Source organism: Oenanthe melanoleuca, chromosome 4A, assembly GCF_029582105.1.
Source record: "Oenanthe melanoleuca isolate GR-GAL-2019-014 chromosome 4A, OMel1.0, whole genome shotgun sequence".
In the NCBI taxonomy this organism is placed as follows: Eukaryota; Metazoa; Chordata; class Aves; order Passeriformes; family Muscicapidae; genus Oenanthe; species Oenanthe melanoleuca.
Genome location: NC_079338.1, coordinates 6,689,960 through 6,710,460, shown reverse-complemented (window position 1 = coordinate 6,710,460; position 20,501 = coordinate 6,689,960). Strand labels below are relative to the sequence as shown.

At 38.4% G+C, this 20,501-nt stretch overlaps 1 protein-coding gene across 1 annotated transcript; it reads right to left on the bottom strand.

The window, feature by feature from the left end:
• Positions 1-538: 538 nt before the first annotated feature.
• On the bottom strand, positions 539-10,588 carry TMEM185A (transmembrane protein 185A). Its single transcript, XM_056491821.1, has 7 exons — positions 10,391-10,588; positions 8,059-8,235; positions 7,065-7,272; positions 4,354-4,437; positions 3,306-3,482; positions 2,120-2,243; positions 539-1,621 (listed from the first exon to the last, which is right to left on the bottom strand). The coding sequence occupies exons 1-7, from the start codon at positions 10,426-10,428 to the stop codon at positions 1,377-1,379; spliced, it is 1,053 nt and encodes a 350-aa protein (XP_056347796.1). The 5' UTR covers positions 10,429-10,588; the 3' UTR covers positions 539-1,376.
• Positions 10,589-20,501: the final 9,913 nt, after the last annotated feature.

Here is a 20,501-nt window from a genome sequence, read left to right as displayed (position 1 = left end):
GATTTTCTTTTCCATGGTGGTGCAGGCAAATTGACATCCAGTAACAATCCCACTGATGATAGATTTTTTGAACCAGAATGTAATAAAATAAATATAAATAAAAAAATACATATAAATAAAATAAAAACATATAATAAACAAAATTTAAACTGTGGGATGGCATAGTGCTGGATTGGGTTTCAGGCAGTAGCTGGTCCACAGCCAAGAAAGGGGACATCTGGAGCATCACAAATGGAAGTGCTGCATCCAAGTTTTTCAGGCATAGACCTTGAACACATGCAGAAATGTCCACACACTCTGCACTTACTGCCATCCTAACACTAAAGAAATGAAAGCCATAGTATTTAAGCTATCTAAACTGTGGGTTACCTAAACAGAGTGCAGCTGCAAGGATTTGGGAACATCAGACACCTGTTTTTATAAGCTACAGGACTACACATTTCATAGACTCTATTTCTCCAAAGCACCTCTAAGTCCAAGGCACACTGTCAAAGCAGGTCTTCAGACAAAAAAAAATGCTATGCCAACACCAACAAGATCCTATCTTGAAAAGTTTAATCATTTACACTGACCAACGCGAAGTTGGTAACGAAAACCAAGCTATGATATTTATACCAGCTAACCAACAGCTGTGAAACCTACCACAAATGTTTCTGGCATAAACCACACAATGGAAGGAGAAACAGCTTATTGGTCTAATGGGAGAATGGTACATGCTGCTCAAGAAGAATCAAAACACGAAACTGGAAAAGCAACAAAAACAACATGCAACTTCCAAGCCAGCACAAAAGTTAAAATACATGAAAATTTACATAGCTAACTCAACAGCATCATGTAAGTCATCATATATTCTACTTTTCCCCCCAAAAAAAAGCTTTCCAGTGTTACCTCAGAAGTGCAACACTCCTGTGGCCTCTCTGGTTGAGACAATGATTGTGGCTGAACAGAGAAAGAAGTAAAGAGGTACTATGCTAAGGCATCCCAAAGCATTTAAGAGAGACATGAAAACAAGTGTATATTTAGGACCTAAAAGACACCTGGAATAGCATAGGCATTTCATACAGGGTTTTTAAAAAAATACTTTTAGATAATACTTATACTGTACACAACAGGACTTTTAAACAATATATTACACTGCTAAAAATGTTCATATAAATACTATACAGGCAAGCGTGCAACCAACCTGTTAGGAAGGTTCACAAATTAGACAACCACGTATTTCTGGAAAAGCACTCAGATTATCTTCAGGATTTCTGATTCGTGTAATCCAAGCCACTGATTCAGCAATACCTATTTTAAAGGAACTGGGACAAGGCATGAGATGAAATACATCTGTCTGCTGATGACAAATTCAAGTTTAATATGCTACTGTCATCTTAATCTGGCATATCAATGTTTAACTTGGGAGGTGGAATCACATATTTTCCAGGACTCTGTGTAATGACCACTCCAGTCTTTTTTCGAAACATTGGTGCAATTTTTGGCGGTTCAGGCAGTGGCATTTCTTCTGTCTCTTCATTATCTTCATGATGAAGATCATAAGAGATATTTCCATATTCTCTCAAGAATGGGAAAATTTCAAGCAGGAACTGGCAAAAGTCTTTGCGAATTCCAAACCACCCTAAAATAAACCAGATCATTTTACACTATTAACAGAATAAACACTTAATTAAGTAAGACCATTTAAGGTCTCTTAATTGCTTGAATATAAATACGATTTGTTAATGCTGCTTCTCAAGTGTTCCTTACGCCTATCATAACATTTCAATTTAGGTTATATACAGAAAGACAGCCTGTACAACCATTTGTACAGTTCTATGTCTGCAAATGCATGCCTGTGCATAAATCCATCTACACATATTACAGTTACACTATCCCAGCAAGAATCCATTCCGTTTCACACATTACACAGTGTCAGGTCACATCAGTACAGAGTAGAACACAAAAGACTTAGCATCTCAACCAAAATAAACAGTGCCACAGGGGAGGACACTGTAAGCACTGAAACCTTACTACAACTGCCTGAAAACAATAGCAACAGAAAAGCCCTTTTTAAAAATACAAATCTTAATAAAATACATTTAATTTTAATCTGTTTCCAGGATTCTGAAATACTTACAGTGATTGCCTCCTTTTTGTCCAAATGTTGTTGCCATTAATGTTATCAGTGAAAGCCAGAGAGGAACAAATATGGGTATGAAAGAAAAAGAATTATGCCCATCTAGTCTGTGTACTAGCAAGATCTAAATGGCAAAAAAAAATAAAATTATGTGATGTCAGTTTGATTGCAATACTCACTTTCAAACTGCTTAAAGCATATGCTGGATCTGAAATCTTTAATTTCACACATCTCTGAGGAAAAAATGGCCTTCACGGGAGCATGTAGTTATAGTTCCAATGTGATACAGATTTTACTCAAGAAACTTTAAGGGAACATAAATTTCTTAGGCTGCAATACAGGATGTGACCAAAAGTATGAAGTCTATCACCATGTGTTGAAACCAGGTGGGGCATTGATCCTTATCTCTGTGGGAGATATCCTCTGCTAATGGACCATCTGTTAAAAACCCAGTAGGGCAGTGTTCCTTATCTTTTCCACCACCCATCCTTATTCCAGGGGAGATACCTTCCATTAATGGGCCATTGAGTCCCACTGCATGACTGATAAAATTACATCATCCCACTGGGAGATGCTCCACCCTGGGGGAGGAGCCAAGCATTTCCTACCCAGATAAAATCTGGTATTTGGAACATCAGAGCAGCCTTTTTCTGCTAGATTCCAGAGGAAAACCAGACCTTTCTACATCATCACTGGACCTTCGGAAGAAAGCTGCATCTTCTACAGGATCACTGCTTCAGCTGAACCACATCTGTCACTCCAGGAGGACTGCAGCCACCATTTAATCAGGCTTGCTACCCTGACTGACGGGGTATCAGGTTGTATTCTGACTCTGTCAGTGTTTTAGGTTTGTTTTTTGTAATACTGTATTTCTATTTTAATATTTCCTAGTAAAGAACTGTTATTCCTATTCCCATATCTTTGTCTGAGAGCCCCTTAATTTTAAAATTATAATAATTTGGAGGGAGGTTTACATTTTACATTTCAACAGAAGATCCTGCCTTTCATAGCAGATACCTGTCTTTCAAACCAAGACAAATGACTTCTCATTTGTGTTTCATATTTGCTGTTAGTATTTTATTCTAAAACAAAGAGCAGCATTCTCATTTCATTAAGTTAAAAAATCATCATTCATTACTTTCTGGAAAAGAACAAGATATATCAAATTCATTATGGCTTTTCCTACCTCAAATGTGAGCAGTGGAACTACAATTGTCATCCAGCTGACAGCCATGGTTATGTGTGTCCTCCTCTGCTCAGCAATCACATCCATGGACCGCAGGAACAGCACAGACCACACGATGTAATAGAGGACAACGAGGCACAGGAAGGACATCAAGATCCACAGTGGAACACACACAACCTGAAAGAAAGACACCTTTTTTTTGTTTCAGTTGTGGATTGTTTTCTTAATATGTAAAGAGAGTCTATGTATTAAGCCTAAACAAGAAAATTAGGTTTTCAACTAATGTGCATGAAACTCGTGTGTTGTTTCAAAACAAATCAGTTCAGGGGTTCCCCAACTTTCTAAACCTCATCAAGCTGAAACAATTTAAAATTAAGGCTATGTAGTTCCACTTTGGTAAGATTTCTGTGATTTTGCATGGGCTCAAACTGTACTTGAAACTGATTTTTAGCAAGTACTTCCTACACTGGATACCTTACTTTACAGGATTTCAATTATTTCTCAAGTTTTTGTTTTTTTTTTTTTTTTTTTTACAATAGAAAGGACAGACAACCATGCCAGTGTCAGTTTTGTGGGAATTTACAAAAACCAGATACAGAAATAGCGCTTTTGTATTCTAAAGGGACTTGGGACAGAACATCTCAGCAGTTTTGACAGTGACTACCTGCAAAGTAAGTGGATTTACATTCATGGTAACACAACAAATAAAACTAATTATTTACCAATACATTCTCTAACTTATCAATAATTTTCATGTCTTGTTTAGTGTTCCCATTGGGAACTTTGGGTGAGAATTTCCCTTTCAACTGCTGCTCAGAGACTAACTGCAGTTGATGGCACATTCCTCATCCCTCACAGGATGATGTGCCCAAAGAACAGCCTCTGATTCCCATGATCACTGAATGAAATGCCAGATCTTCAGTGAACGACTGCTAAGCAAGCAAAAATGGAATAATGGACTCTTCATGTATTAACTGTTCCCTAGAATAAGTACCTTAATGAAATTCAGCATTTAAACAGAGGTAAGAAGGAAAGACTGGTTACATACAAGCCATGGCCATCTGATGATCTCATCTAGTCTGAGTGCAATAAATATGAACTGCAGAATATTGACTGAACACAAGATTTCCAGCTAGAAAAAAAAAAGAAAAAAAAACATTACTTAACTCTTGCATTTACATTTTCTATTACTAGACATCCCTAAATCTGTGTGGGTGTGATCCCAACCACATAATGTAGAGTCAGCTGTTTTCAAGATCTTCCTAGTATTTAAAAAAAAAAAAAAAAAAAAGGCACTTAGAGTAGTTCGAGAAATAAGAAAAGCCAAACTAATCAGAATGAAAAAAGCAAGGCATCAGAAAACAACTGTACTTTTCATACAAGAATGCCACTAGAATTAAATTAAGTAGTAAAAAGACCTTCAACTTAAAAGTAGCAAAATTAATCTTCTGGAATATTTCATAGTTTCAGTAATGGGCAGAACTACCAAGAGTCCAAATTAAAAGTGTAAGTAAAATTTAAAGCTCTATCTAGGGAAAACAATAAATACATGGAATATTGGAATATGACGTCCAAATTCAAATAATTTACTGTATAATTGAGAGATATTTTAAACAACACTGAAGACATGGGTTTTGTGGCAACAGAGAAAAGCAATACTTCTTAAAATGTTAGTGAAAGGTTTTCATGAGTCCTGCTTGCCACTATGAGAAACAGCCCTTCAGTATACTTTTTGTTAAAAAAAGTCTATGCCTAGCTTGAACGAAGTGAGACAATGAAACACTATCACACATGGCAAGATTCTATTTCCAAATTTTATGGGCAGCCCTACAATGGGTAGGATTTTCAGAGACCACAGAATTATTACCTCAAAACTCTCACTGAAGCTTTTGAATGCAAGCTAGAAACATTACTCATTTTAATAAAAAGCATGCAGTTATGTAAGGCCTCTTTTAAATGTAATATTTCTCTGAAGGCAGACACTACATGCTACTTTTCACTAACACACATGATTGTGTTAGTCAGTGTAGACTGTGATCTGATAAATGCCTTTGAAAGTTACAGTGCAGGGAGACAAAAATCCAACAGCCAGCAGGCGCCTTCAGCCAGCTTCAGGGACCACGCCAAAGTCTCCACTGTTCAAATACAAACTACTTTGAAAAGTCTGAAAAAGCAGATTTAAATTTTTTTACCACTGGCTTTCCTAAAAGAATAAACCACCAATCCTCCCCCCTCCACTCAAGAGTAAGACCAAGCAACCAGAAAGCTGCAAGAGCAATGAGAGAGAGAAAAATATAAAAATCAGAGGATCGATTGTAAATAATTTTTAGAATCAAGTTAACATATGAGATCTACATGGCAAATATGCACACATATTTGCAGTGCTCACAACTTAATAAATTCAACGTGCTTTAAATAGTGTTTTACTGACTATAAAAGAGTGTAACACATGTAAGGAAGCTATTTTTGAGCCGAATATGACACAGGGACAAAAACTCAGCCCATACTTACTGATAACCTAATCAGATGCAGAACAGGAATGAAAAGATAATGTGCTTCAGATTAAATATTTATGAAAATAATAACAGATTAACAACTGCTTTGATTACTCAAGTCAAAAACGGATGTCCTGGATTAAAGGCAGACCCTTCATGTTTCTAGCAAATGAAAGGGAAATAATGAAATCCTCACAGAGTAAAAAGAAGAGAAAGCAGAAGAGCACTAAGTGAAGATGACTAAGAGTAAAAAAAAAAAAATTAGTTGAGACAGCTGTTTCCTTTTATGGGTTCCACTTTCTTCTGCCAGTACTTAGCAGCTGTGCAGTCATCTGTAAATCAATGGGTAATCAAGCATCATCCAGTAGATGGCAAGCACCTCCAAGCAAATTTTACTTTTAGCAATTGGTTAACTGGTAATAAAACCCTGCAAAATAAAATTCTATTGGCAAATGTTTCAAAATGAACTCAGGATATCAGTTTACCAGCCATCATCAACAATCACTTACCAAAAATGTTTCTCTCTAGTGAAAAACTCATCTTACACTAATGTTAGAGAAATAGGCCTTTGAAATTCAAATACCTGATAAAGCTGAGCCTAATCTAAAAATCAGATTTTTAACTGTCATGGTGTAGTTTGAGGACATAGCAAAACGAAAAACTCCTTTAAAAAAATCAATATGGAATCTAAATTTATTGCAAAATGTCACAATTGTAGGAGCACCTTGAAAATCCTTCCAAGGTTCTTCCAGAACGAAAGGGAGTTAGAGATAAGATAGAGGCAGAAAATAAAAACCTAATGTTACTGCCTACCTTTCACATTCCCAAATTAAAGATTAAACACACAAATTGTGATATTAAGATATTTTCAGCCCTGATTATGTGGGGCTCTGGAAACTCAATTCTGCCTAGAGATAGTGCTTTGCAATCAGTGGAATTTTTTTCTTTTGTTTCCATCTAAATGTTTCGTATTGATCTACATTAAGCATTCCTGGCGAGTTATTTTAACTGAAAAAAAAAAAAAAAAAACAGGTTCAAAACATGCAATTTGGTAGTTGAAGAAACTGGAATATACTAGAAAAAGTTATATTATTCCTGACCCTGATTTCACTCCCATTTGCAGGTGAGTGCATTTACAGGCGAGTGCAATTAATTGGACTGATGTAGTCTTCTGTATTGTGCTTTCCTGAGAGACAAACTACCACAGAATTGATCCCAAGTCCTGCAATGCCACAACTTTTACACATCATAAATGAAGCCTCACCTCCAGAGACCTGTCATGTCGGAATCCCCACACACAAGCTGCAACTGAGACTGGAGACACAAAGAACAGTGGCATGAAGACCAGAAGCCAGAAGTGGGTTCCTCTTTCAATCCTGTCACACACCAGGACTTCAAACATCAGCAATAGCAGGTGGATGCCTACTGCAATTAACATAGCTTTGAACTCCACACAGGTTTCTCCTTCTGCTCTGAAGAGAGGATAAGGAAAAATTTACTTGCCTGTAAGAATGCACATTACCCTGCAAACATCCCAGGACATTTGCTTGAGCTTCAGCTATTAACGCTTGTTTTTAAGAAACATACACATTATACCCATTAAACGCCACTCTTGATGACCTAATCAGATTTCTTGCCGATAAAGTTGCACATTGGAAGTATTTTAGTCAAGGGCTGCAGTGGGATTTTCACAATTTGAAAAATTTTTAAGGATTCCATAGCTGGGCAGATAGAATAGGATTTCTTTCCTAGTATATCAACAGTCAGCTCTCATGCAGGCTTGTTAGGAAATAAGCTAAATTTAAAATTATCTGTTTGATTTCTGCACCAGCATTCCTTGAATCAACATCTTTCCCTAGAATTTTTTTATTTACCTAAGCCAAAGTACTGCAACAGATATTTTCTGTTACTAACAGTAAAATGCCTGTAAAATAACAGCAAACACAGACCTTCTCCCTACACCATTAGACCCATTACTAGAAGTAGCAAACAAGATCTGAACCACATCGCATGTGGGTGTATCAGGAGATCTGTGCACCAAAATGTTTCATTTAGTATTCACCACAGACAGAAAAGTACATTTATTGCACTACATTTAAAGTAATTTTTCTTTTGACCTGGGACCTTCAAATTCACATTCTACTCAAATTACCAAAAAACTCAACAGTGATATATCTAAAGATGTGGAAGTTATTTTGTCCTAGACTGACAAGACACAACATTCCTTCTGTTATGCCAAACAAACATCATCAACTTACCGATACTGTGGGTTTCGGGCCCATACTCCTGTTCCCACTGAGGCACCAACAATCACCATTAACTTCCATAGCCATATTGGAGCAAACACAGCCCAGTAACTCCACTGAATTTTGTCATCCAGACGTAGAGAGAGCAGCACAGAGAAGAGCAGCAGGCAGGCATAAATAAGGAATTTGCTATTGAACAAACAAACAAAAAACCCAGTGAGGAATCAAGGCAGGCAACTTCACATTAGCTTTGTAGAGGACAACAAAATTAGTCACAGCTGAAATTTCACTGAGATACTTCTTAAGAGAAAACATGTCAAGCTTATTTACAAAGAATCAAATACTTCATCATAGATACAGCACAGGTGGTCATCATCTCTTTCACTTATAAAATCATTGGTTCAAGGAAACACATCAAAAGCATTTTGGCATAACTATCTCATTGAATGGACTGAGATAAAGTTCCCTTCCACAAGGATCCAGTCAAGAGCTGTATTATTAAAGGCTCACAAATATACCAGCTGTACATGTTTCTAAAACATGTTTTCTGTCATATAAATCAAATGAAGTAGCTTTTGATATTCAAAATTTATGAAATTTTGTCCACACCAATTTTAACTAAAGGTTAAAAGTTATTATGAATTGTAAATTCACATTCAGTTAAAAAACCAATACTGTAGAAAAGAAAAATCCAACACGTTAAACTTTGAGCAAAATTACCTATTATACACTGAAGTTTCTCACTGGAATATTGAGGGTGATGCTTAAAAAATTTGAAATAGCTACATTGATACAGTTTATAACAAAGTCAATTTAAGAATGAATAAACACATCCAGAATACTTGAGCAGTGGCACAGCAACTTCTTGTACCACCAAAAATCAGACAGAACAATTACACAGTAGACGATTTCTTCAAAGGACAGGAAGGGAAAAGTCTCCCACCCATCCACCAGAAGCTCACAGACTGCTTTACAAAACCTGTAACTTTCAACATGGATAACCTAAGGAACAGAATAATGCAGCAACAGTCAGGAATGCTACCATTTCTCCAACAGCACAACTCAAACTACCCACCTTCACTCACATCAAACAACAATGCATTCATCAGATCAAGATGACTACATTTGATATCAAGATGTTTTGTCTCAGAACAAGTGCACCTTAATAATAAAACCAGATTTATTGTGCCAGCAACTACCTCAGGATAGGATGATATAAACCAGTCACACTTCGTAGCAACAAAGAGATGTCTCAGTTCCTTGGCTAGTCATCCTTTTTTGACATTCAATATTTCTGTAATTTGTACTTTCCCTGGCTCCTCAATAAATGCAGCAGTGAAACACCACTGCTCCCTGGGTGTTCCAGGCGCATCAGAACAGAAAGACACCTGCAAAAGTGCAACATTCGGTTTTCCCATTCATCACTCAGCACCCAAATAAGCTGCAAGCATTGCTCTGCAGTAACAAAACTTTATAAGCTCCTAAGACTTCTGCTCTTACTCTTCCTTTACTCTGACCACACATATTTCAATTGATAATTTCAGCCTCTGTAACAATGCATTTCCTGGAGCTTTTGTTTGTCAAAACAATTGACTGAACACAGCCTGCTATAAATGGCATCATGTAAGGCCTCTTTCACGTGCAAGGTTTTTCCAGGACTCTCAGTATCTCAAGCCATGTTGCAGAACTTACTTACAGACCCTTAGTCTGTGGTCTTGAAATAACTGGTAAAACCCGGAAAAATTTAACTCGTTCTCTCCGTTTCTTTAAAAGTTATATGTCCGTACTTGCTTGGAGAGCCACCAGACTCCCCAGTTTGCAGTGACCATCACATTGTTAATTTTAAGGGAGCCCGAAGGAAGGGCTCGCCTTCCACGGTGCTCGCCTCACGATCACAGCCTGCGCGGAGGCGTGCGGACCCTCCGCACCCCAAAGCACAGCGGGGAAACATTCAAACACAAGAAAGAGCCTGGGAGTAATCTGCGAAAGCTACACAATAACAAAGCAGATGACTGGAAGTGAGGCTGGAAAGCAGATGTAGAGCACTCGCTTTCCCAGCCCCTGAATGCAAACCAGCCGCGGGGAGCGCGCACCGACACCCGGGGCGCTGGGAAGGCTGGATTCGATGATCTCAGAGATATTTTCCAACACGGTTGATTCAATCATTCTGGACAGGAAACCGGCCGAGAACGGCGTGTTCCAAATACCATCCGAGGCGGCGGTGCGGAAGGGCCACCCGAGGCCGCCCTCCCCTCCAGAACTGATGGGTCTCGCACCCAGCGCCGCTCCCGACCAGGCCCCCGGGCTAACCTTGCCAGGCCGGGGCTGCTCGTGCCGTACTCACCTGGGGTTGAAGTCCTGGAAGAAGCCGCGCAGGTTCATCGCGGCCCCTCTACCAGGCGCTCATGGCGCGGCCCCGACACCTCTCCAGGGCCTGGTCTGCCCGGGCCTCGCCGTCGCCCTGCGCATGCGCGCGGCCCTCTGCCGGGAACCGGGCGGGCCAAGCAATGCCGGGCTTCGCGAGTGCGCGCTGCGCATGCGTACCGGGCACGGCGGCGGCTCTGCCAGGAGATGAGCGGGGCGGAGCCGGGCGGCGGAGCTAAGCCGGTGCTTCGGCTTCTCCAGGATTTTTTCCCTCATTTCTGGCGCAAACCAGGCTTCTGCCAGTATAGACCCAGTTGTGCGGGTCCTGGTGCTACATGGTCTCGTAAAAGTCCCTCTCCAGCTGCCTCGGAGCCCCTTAGGTACTGGAAGGTGCTCTAAGGTCTCTCTGGGGCCTCTCTTCTCCAGGCTGAGCAGAATTTGAGTGACAGTTTCAGAATCTCTGGGCAACTCTGGGACATTTCAGTGTCTAGGACAATTAAATACCCGGACATTTAAGCACAGCTCTACAAAAAGTTTGTCATAATCCAGTATTCACTCAGAAATGTTTCAAGTACAAATTTGAAAAAATCCAAATTATGTATGTGCCTTCTTGGAGACAAAATACTGGGTGCTAAAAATCTTCAGCCAAGATAGAAAAGGCATAAAAAGAATCAAGGTGGACTTAAGTGAAACAAATTGTTGTCAGAAAGGCGAGAACTGGGCTTTCTGTTGTTTGGAGTTTTTTGGTTTGTCCATTTGTTTAAGTGAGAGTAATTAGCTGTTGAAACAAATGATCCTGAGAAACAGAAGATTTTCCCTTTTTAAATAAAGCCCATATAGCTCTCTGGGAGATAGATGTTAATCTAATTCATGCTGATGAGTTTGACTGTAACAAGACCTATGAAATTCTATAGCAGATCAGGATTGTTTACACTATGATTCCATGATAGGATAGATTATCTGGTGGTAGTTTTTTTGAAGTGAAAATTTATATTGTAAATGAAATGCTAATAAAACAAACAAACAAACAAAAACCCCAACAATCATATCTTAAGCTTTAGCTTTTGGAGAAAGATGAAATTAAGTAAATGGTCTAAATCTTCCACCACCTGCTAGCAGGACTGACAATTTATACCAACTAAGAAGTTAGGTATACATGCAATGTGATTTGTTAAATACCACAGCCATTCGTAGCTCTTGACAGTATTCATTAGTTACTACAGATCTATTCACAGGCATGATTCATCTGGAGATACTCACAGGCAGATTGTAGATACAACAGTAACTCCACTGGCAAGAGCACAAACAGCTGACAGACATCCACACCAGAAGCTTTCTGCACAATATATTCAAGTGATAAAGCAAGGGCATGCCAGCACGAGGAATGGAAGTGAGGAGGGTGTGAGGAGACTGGGAAGAAATCAGGATAAGAAAAAAGCAAGAACACATAATGAAAGAAATGGGAAGGAAAGGATGAAGGCTAGACAGTCTTCATCAGAGACTGATAAGATGGAAAGGGCCACAATAGGATCTGTGCCAGGGCAGTACAAAAGCTTGGAAGGAACCAAAGAATTAACAGGCTTAAACAATTGGAAATGAGAACCTTGGTTTTAATTATGCTTTGAAAAAGCTGAGCATCATTTGTTTGCAAGACAGAACAATTATGCATAATGTATTTGTCCAAGATAAAATACATCTACTGCAAGGCACAAAGAAGCTACTAGACAAGACCTATAAGCATAATCTGCAGCCAGATGCAATCATAAAACAAGGTCAAAATATTAATAACAAGGAATTAGCTTGAGAATTTTTAATAATTCAGAAGGCTAATAAAGCAGCTTGGCATTTCTGAGAATATTAATGAAGTTCCATAGAAGTAAATCAAGAAAGATTTGTTTTGCAGTTACAATGTTTGGCTGACTGCCCAGGGAGCAAAACAGTTCCTATGAGGTATGAAGAACTAGGAAAATAATCCTTGGTTAAAGAAATGAAAGCTCAGGGAACATACTTTTGTAGTGGTACCTCAGGAGAGCTAGAACTAATTTTTTTGGTTTAAAGTCAAATAATTGTGAATTTTAGGAGGTTTCTTATATTTTTTTTTTTTTTTGTGGTCTCAGATTTCCTGATTACTATGGCTAGATACTACCTACACATGTGAGGGTAATGTTAGGGAGAGATGAAGAGTAAAGGAAACTCAGGCTCTTATCTAAACTGAAAGACTTAAAAGATTTATCTTAAGTTTACATTTTATAGTAATTCAAGGGTAGGAGAAGTAATATGGGCAGAAGACAAAAGAAGCAGCAAGTAATCTGCTTTCGGTTAAGACTATGTGTCTACAGCTGGTCAAGACTTGAATGCTGGGAATTGAAGTGAATTCCCTGAGACAGTTTACCTTCATTTATCTATTTTCTCAAATTAGTTCAAGAAGAGATATGTAGGGTCTTTTTTATAGTCACTGCCATTACTGCTTTCATAAGCCATCTACTTGTATCCTTATTCTGCTTTAAAAATATAAACCAGGAACATTCCTGTCCTTGACAGACCAAAATTAAATGAAGGAAACAAAACCTGAATCAGCCTTCTAATTTGAAAAGCTTGCTTTTCTGTTGACAGTCAGCCTTGACTCCTTTCTAATATACCATATAATTCATATGTCCTTTTTGCTTCTCAAAGTGCCCATGTTAGGTGACTGGAACACTGCAGCATTTAAAGGGGGGATAGCAGTTCAGCAATAACTGACTGATGTTGCTGACAGAGGAGTCATGAACTGTTTCTAGGATCATCTTTCATGGTCTATGACAGAAACATCAAATTGTTTACAAAAACAAATCTTCAGGTTTGAAAATCCCCATTTGAATTTCAGTAGGCCTTACTTTATTCTCAGAATAAACAGAGTTTGACTGATAATTGACAAAGAAGAGATTGTTCAATCTATTATAATGTCTTTATACCAGCCAGTAATTTTGCACAGTTAAGAACAGTAATGATCTAATAAGTATATGCTTGTTGTCATTGGCATTACACACAGCTGTTTGGTTCTGAAATGAGGGCCTTCAGTTTCAATGAGAATTTTAATAATTCCTGCAATAATATTGATTTGTGTCCTCCTTGGGAAGTTAGAATTATTTAAAGCCTTTAGCCTTGAACTTTTTGCTTCTGTCTGTTGCATGTTGTGCCTCTCAATTACTGTCCTCGAGCCTGAAACCTATTTGTAAAGTTGTAGCAGTTCAACAAGTTTCTGTTTATATTAATGCCAACTATGATTGTGATGTGAAGCAAGTTACAATATTTAACCACTATGAATTTCACAGGCTATTCTGCCAGTTGGATGTTAGAAAATTCATTGTTGTGCAGCTCTTTGGCCTAAGAAGACTTGATGTTACCTTCAAAAGATGTATCTGTTTATAGTCTATATTTTTTGTCTTAAACTGTTCAGCTGGTCTCACTCATTACTTGTTCTCCTGTTGAAAGGAAGGTCATTGAAGCAAGTTGTGTTCCATGCCTCTTTTCTTACAGTTTGTGTGGTTTTTCAGCCTCACCACAACTTCCAAGTTATTAATTTTTTATGTTACTCTACTCCTGAGCTTTCTTGCATAACTTCTTTTTTCATTGTGTTTAATAGTTGTTTAAGATAAAGATTGAAAAGAAGGCATTGGATCATTGTTCTATAAATAAATCCTATCCATTTCCTCATAGCAGTGATTTATCAGAGCCAATTCTTTCCTTTGAGGCCTTCTTAATTACCTTTTAATTCCTTTCTTCTTAGTTCCTTCCTTCTTCATTTCCTTCAAGACTTTGATGGAGGTTCAGATCATGCATATTGTCCTGGCAAAATTAATATATTCTTCTATTCTTAAAACCCATCCAGCACAAAACAAGGCTTATTTGAGTTGTTTACTTTCAGCTCGATTGAGCTACTTGTTCCAGATGAACACTAAGCTTCTAGCTATTTACATTACTCCTTTTTCTTGAGTAAAGGCACCTAGAAATTTTACCTACAGCATTAATCAGGATAAGAACTTTAGTACTGACACAGGTCAAGTGTTCCAAGAATCTCAAGGATCTGTGTGTCTGGATAACACACACTACAAATGTAATTTCTGTCTGTGACTCCTCTGAGCTTTTCTCAGAAGTCAAGTAAGAACAAGATAAATGCTTAAATACCTTCAAATCAAGTAAGAGGTTTTGGATGTTGGACGCAAGAGGTGAGTTCCACTCAGGGTGCCTCACAACAGAGCAATCATTTGCAACAGTGTTGCATGTGAGTTACAACACTGGCACTCTGATGTACTAACACAATGCAACATACTTCAGCCAGTGGTGCAGGACAAGGATAAATCAAGCTTCATCTTATCAGAAGTTGGATATATCATAGCTCCTTTTTCAATGCATTCAGGGAAAACCAGAATTGGGTTAAATATCAATATGACTGTACATGGCTTTTACAGAGACAAAACACTTAACCAGTTACTTGCTGCATATTCTGTGACAAGGACTTATTAACATCTCACCACACTGAAAAGACATACAAAGATATCCAAAAACAATACAGCTCACTTAAGTCTCTGATTTTTCAGCCATGAAGATCCAGACGAATTGTTAACCAAATTACATGGGAGACAGGAAATGAAAGTGAACAACACAAAATGAGATTTAATTTTTTTGTTTGCTTGATTGGTTGTTTTTTTGGCTTTTTTTTTTTTTAACCTTTGCTTCAGGTCTGAGATCTAGCAAGATGACATTTTGGATCTAGGAGCTATCAAATTTACACATTAGAGAAAATCAGAAAGCTTCAGCACAGTGGTCCAAAGAGGTATGCTGGATTACCAGTTCTGCACTCACAAAGGATGACTTCAGTAAGAGGATAGCATGAGGTGATTTATCTTCCCTGGGCTTTCAGCTTTACAAAAGTCTACCAGACATTTCTTTTTTAACTTGTACTGTAGTGAACATGTATATCTAACAAGGAAAAGAAGAAAAAAACAAAACAAAACACAACCTAAAAAATATTTTAAAGTATAAGTATTTTCACACAGCCAAGATGTGCAGAGCAGCTTTCAACAAGATCACATGCTGCTTTCCCCCATATATTCCTGCAGTAAGTTGGAGTTGTCTAGTGAAGCATCATCTTGGTATGGTTCTGCTGCTGAAGGTGACAGGTGTTCTGTGAAGGAGTCAAGGAATTTCAGGAGGAGAAAGAATGATCTTCCCTAAGGCAATCAAATTTTACCTTGTGTCTATGTGAGTACAAGCCAGGCTTTACTGGTCCTTTTTTCCCCTTTGCATTTCTTACCCACAGGGTATCCGTGATGGAGATCCTGAGACCTACTCCACTCATACCTGCAGTAGTGATGAGTAGCTATGCTCATTCAAACCTGTATTACAGATTTATGTAACAACAGTAAGTTTGGAAAATCAAGTTCTAGATGGACAAAGTAAGTGGGACAAAATCTGTTTGTCTCCCATTGCTCTCTGTTCTGTAATTCCATCCTTTTATTATAGGGATGGAATACTCTTGGTGAAGAGATGAACACTTCTCTTCTCAAAGTATATTGAAACAGCATGATGCTTTAGCCTCCAATTGCCTCCTCACTCCCTGGCCTGCTTCCAAAGGCAGATGGAGCATTGCCTGAGAGGCAGCAGTGCAGAAGAGGTAACCAGATCACAACTGCTCACTTCTTAGAAGCTTAATTCTGTGCCTCTCTTACCATTGCTGGAAGTGGCAGAAAATTTTGCTCAGCTGAGGCTGGAGTTTCTGCTGTGTATGTGAAAAACAGTTTCTATTTATTTATTTTTAAAAGAAGTCTCATAAGATTATCATCTTCATGGAAACTGACAGCAAGATCAATACTTATTTTTGTTGTTAATGCTTCTAAGTTGTAATTTATATTTGGTTTGACATTTTAAGATGTGCAGGGGCTTTGTCTTTTTTTATTTCTTGGTTTTCCTTTTAATTTCTCACGGATATTTGGGGTTTTCATACCCTGCTGCTCCCTGGCATCATTATAACTACCTCCTCTCAACAAGTCTGTTTTCCAAAGCTTTTTGCCACTAGAGCATTTCATGGAATGTATGAAAGTCCTTTGCATAAAAAGTGATCAGAGATATTACTTATTTGAACTAACACATTCTAGAACCTTTGTGGTTTTTATCCGAACCTTTTGAACCATAGAATACTATTGACAAATTATAGGGAAAAGAGTGCTTAGAAAGAACATACAGTTTGAGCTGTTCATCAAACAGCTCCTGCAAAACACCTTTGAGTCTCACTGACTGAAGGGAAAATGATGGTATCCAGAACAGACAAATTACTTTTTTGAAGTGTCATGCTTAAAAGAGTAAACTCAGCATGGGGTCTTTGGGATCCCGTACACTACACTTATTATGGTAGGATATGAAGGATGCAGGTTAGACAGAAATAATCTCTGACTTTTTCCTGCTTTTGCACTTACAAAAGAATTAAATGTAGAATATTTATTTTAGTAACCAGACACAAGCTATTCCATCCTGTAGTTGTACACAGAGTAGTACCAATTCCTGAATACATAGTGGAATATATCTTGGTATGTTACATATTGATTTGGGAAAATTACTGTGGTGCTTCTCAAGAACCAGAAGAACACAGCCTTCTGTGGAGCTGGCTATGTACTGGGTTCATCCCTGGCATGCCGATGGGATGCCCCTGGAGGTATTGGCCATTTTCAGCATATGAAGCAGTGTTACTCATGAGTAGCTGCAGACCACTGCGGGAGACTCCAGGATTCTTTGTATCAGGGTGGACTCGTGGAAAAAGACTCAAACGCTCTGTAAACGCTAAAAGCTACAGTTGCAGTTTATTATAAGAGAGTCTGCAAGGAGCTGGCGTTTGTATGTTCTCACAAATCAGAGTTTGGAACATACTACTATAGTAATAGAACCAGTGTGCTACTGTGTACACAGTAAACTCAGAGCAGTGCAGGAGATGTCTCCAGAGGTTGTGAGAAAAATGTTTTTGTACGTCTCAATTTTTTGACTCACAGTTCTGTTCCCAAAGGTGAACTGTGAATCAAGAAGATAGTAGAGAAAGGAAGAAATTGATATTATCAAAAACTCAGTGTTACACACTATTACAATTGTTAGTTCTATGTCTCTTGGTCTTGCTACTCTTGTTTTAGTCAAGCATAATACAATGTGTCATTAAAAGAATCCTCATTAGCAACTCCTTGCTAATTTCTAAAAGGCTTTATCCTAATCTTGAGCAATTTTCTTTTTCTACCTTTCTCTGCATAGTTACAGATCCCTCTTTATCGTCCCGCGTGCTTCCAACTTCATGGCACTTGCTTTACATCCCACAGTTTGCACGTATGAGTAGTAGAATTTGCCCCTTCACAGGAATCACTCCTCTCATACTTTGTAGGTAGACTCACACCAGAAAACATCACCTTAGTCAGAGCCAAGTAGTCATGTACTTTGGTGTCCTTGTCAAATTACTAATTGCAAGGTTTTAAAGTTTGAAATTGAGAGTTGCTTAACAGAAGGTGACATCCCTCTTTGCAATACCTGAATACTGATGAGCTTATTCACTTCCCCTCTAAGGCAGCTGTAGAAGGGGGAAGAGAGGGTATAGAAGAAAAAGAGGGAATAGATTTCATTGTCAAAAATAAATGAGGGGATGGGTTATTTTGGGATTTTAAACAACTGCAATGTTGTCACTATGCTGAGGATGCCATTCAAAATACCCTCTAAAATCTGCAGCAACTGTTAATCCTGAATAACAAACAAAACAGAATTTGTAGATATTTAAATAATAGGCCAACCCTTGACAGCTATCCACATTAAAGAATTCAATAGCCTTACATGACATCTTGTTTACACAGGCTTTTGTGTTTGGGGACTTTATCTTATTACTGGACTCACCATGTAAGTTGAGAAATTGTCTGTGTCAGAGCTGTAAGGAAAATTAATCCACAAACACCAGAAGTTTATGTCCAAAAAGGAGACAGAGGAGTCCTTTTTCTTTATTTGAATAAAGGGAGAGGCCATGGGGCATTCCCCTGGGATCTCTCAAATTTTTGGAGAACGCAGCCTCCTTTTTATCCTAATTTCCTGGCCACTTTTCCCTCTCTCTTTCCCCATTGGCTGAGGTACTCGAGAGGCACAGACTTCCCGGAACGCCTGATACCTGAGATTCCCCTCTAATGTATAACACTTCCTTTTAATTTTTTATTCTTATAGAATTCATAGTTTCCCCCACTGTTGCTTCTTTCATGTTCTGTTACCCAGTTTCATTTACCAGCAAACCTACAGTTTGTTTGTAAAGGCAATCAGTGTAATCCCTCCCATTGTTTCTTTTATCTCTAGGTGCTAACTTTATCTACCATCAAATCTACAGCCTGTTTGTAAAGACAAATGTAACATTCCTCTCAGGGCTTATATGCATAAAAGTTATTTTTGCACTGTGCTTGCCTGTCCTCACTAAGCACTTGGGACAGTGTGATTTCTTTGAGCAGTTCCTGAGTTGTAGGCACATTTCCTGAAATGCGTGTAGGGAGGGTCAGGAAGAACTCCAGTTCCTCAAGCCACCCAACTGTTCTTTAGCCAGCACATCAGAGCTGGACCTGCCAGTGTCTAATTTGCCATGTTTATAGGCCCAAACAGGAAATGTGAGAAAGCAGGAGAGGTATGCCTTTAATCCATTGCTTTTGGTGGTGATAACAGCATCTGCCTTACCTGTTGTCCAGCACCCAGAAGTCTAAATAGTGTCTTAGAAACAGCTCTGATGTCCTTGGGAAAACTCTTGGTGTGATATCACTGACCTGGGCATGCTGCAGATGAACGGATCTGCATTACTCACTTCAGCTGCAGAGAAATAACTGTATACGAAATGAAGGCTTATAAATGAGTATTTTTGGATTAGGAATGTTAATAACAAAAGTTTACAATGTATTTTCTAGTGCACAGGTCTGCAAATCAGGCTGCAAGGATGGACTACAATGGTACCGTCTTATCATAAGAATGTTAACAAACTGGAAGTCTATGCAGATGCCTTTCATATAAAGTTTGTAGCTTTCCCTTGAGTGCTAATGCTCACAGATGGCTTAAAAAGTGTGATTGGTTTGATTCTGAAAGTATAGCAATGGAATTCTTCAAAGATAAAATGCTGTTTAGAAATATATCAATATTATGTCTAGGCTTTCATGTTTGCTATTAGTATTTCACTTCCTTACCATATGTGCCAGAGGAGGATACAGATATGAATGCAATTATAAATATTTTTAATAGATCCCTCTTTCATTTTCTTCATGGTGGCTTGTACAGAAATAAATTTAATCAGTCCATAAAATGAAAAGGAAAACTACTTTTTTGATAATAATCAATTTAGGGACAAATAAATTTGCCAACCAGAAGCTTCCTGTAGTGATTAGTCACTTCCTATAATACATGAGAATTAAATGTAATCACTTTGGGATTACTTATATTGATTAATTGAAACTGCTTTGTTCTTTTGGCATTTGAGTAAACTGACCACCGGGCCCAACCATTTGTGAAAACCTGGTTTCTTAGAATTACTGAGTGATGCATAAAAATTCCTTAGACTTCCTTCTGTGCCAAATGCCAAATGTGCTGGTGAAATCACTGGGGAACATGTTCAAGGGCAGGTTTCACATGTAAAGAGTCAAGACGTCCTTTCCAGGCAGAGGTCAACACTAGGGCTATTATATATTGCCTGACCATATTCACAAACTCTCAAAACACACTTCCTTGTCAGAGGAAACTATTGTAGAGTATACCCAGATATGGAAACAATACTTCATAAGATCTTCTATGGGTCTGATAGTACAGCCATTTCTTACAGAGTTCTACGAATGGAATTTTTGCCACTAAGAATACTGCTGTGCCAAAATTGTACCATGTCTTAATGTGAGTGTGTCATAGAAAACAGTTGATTTTAAGATATTTAGCTGTTATGCTGGTGGCCTCACCTACATTACTAACACTTGCGCAAGCACTGTGGTAGACTCCCAAAACATTTGTTATATGTCTTAGCATATTGCTAAGCTTAAAGTGGATTTGATCCTCAGTGGTGGTGGTAGGTGGAGAAGGCTGACATT

What these genes read in the sequence shown, in the direction of transcription:
- TMEM185A (XM_056491821.1), bottom strand. Translation starts at nt 10,428, where the DNA reads ATGAACCTGCGCGGCTTCTTCCAGGACTTCAACCCCAG. An exon ending in TCATCAGATGGCCATGGCTT is followed by an intron (nt 3,483 to 4,353) that starts GTATGTAACCAG and finishes TCTTTCTTTCAG; the next exon opens with GTTGTGTGTGTTCCACTGTG. An exon ending in ACAAAAAGGAGGCAATCACT is followed by an intron (nt 1,622 to 2,119) that starts GTAAGTATTTCA and finishes GGTTTATTTTAG; the next exon opens with GGTGGTTTGGAATTCGCAAA.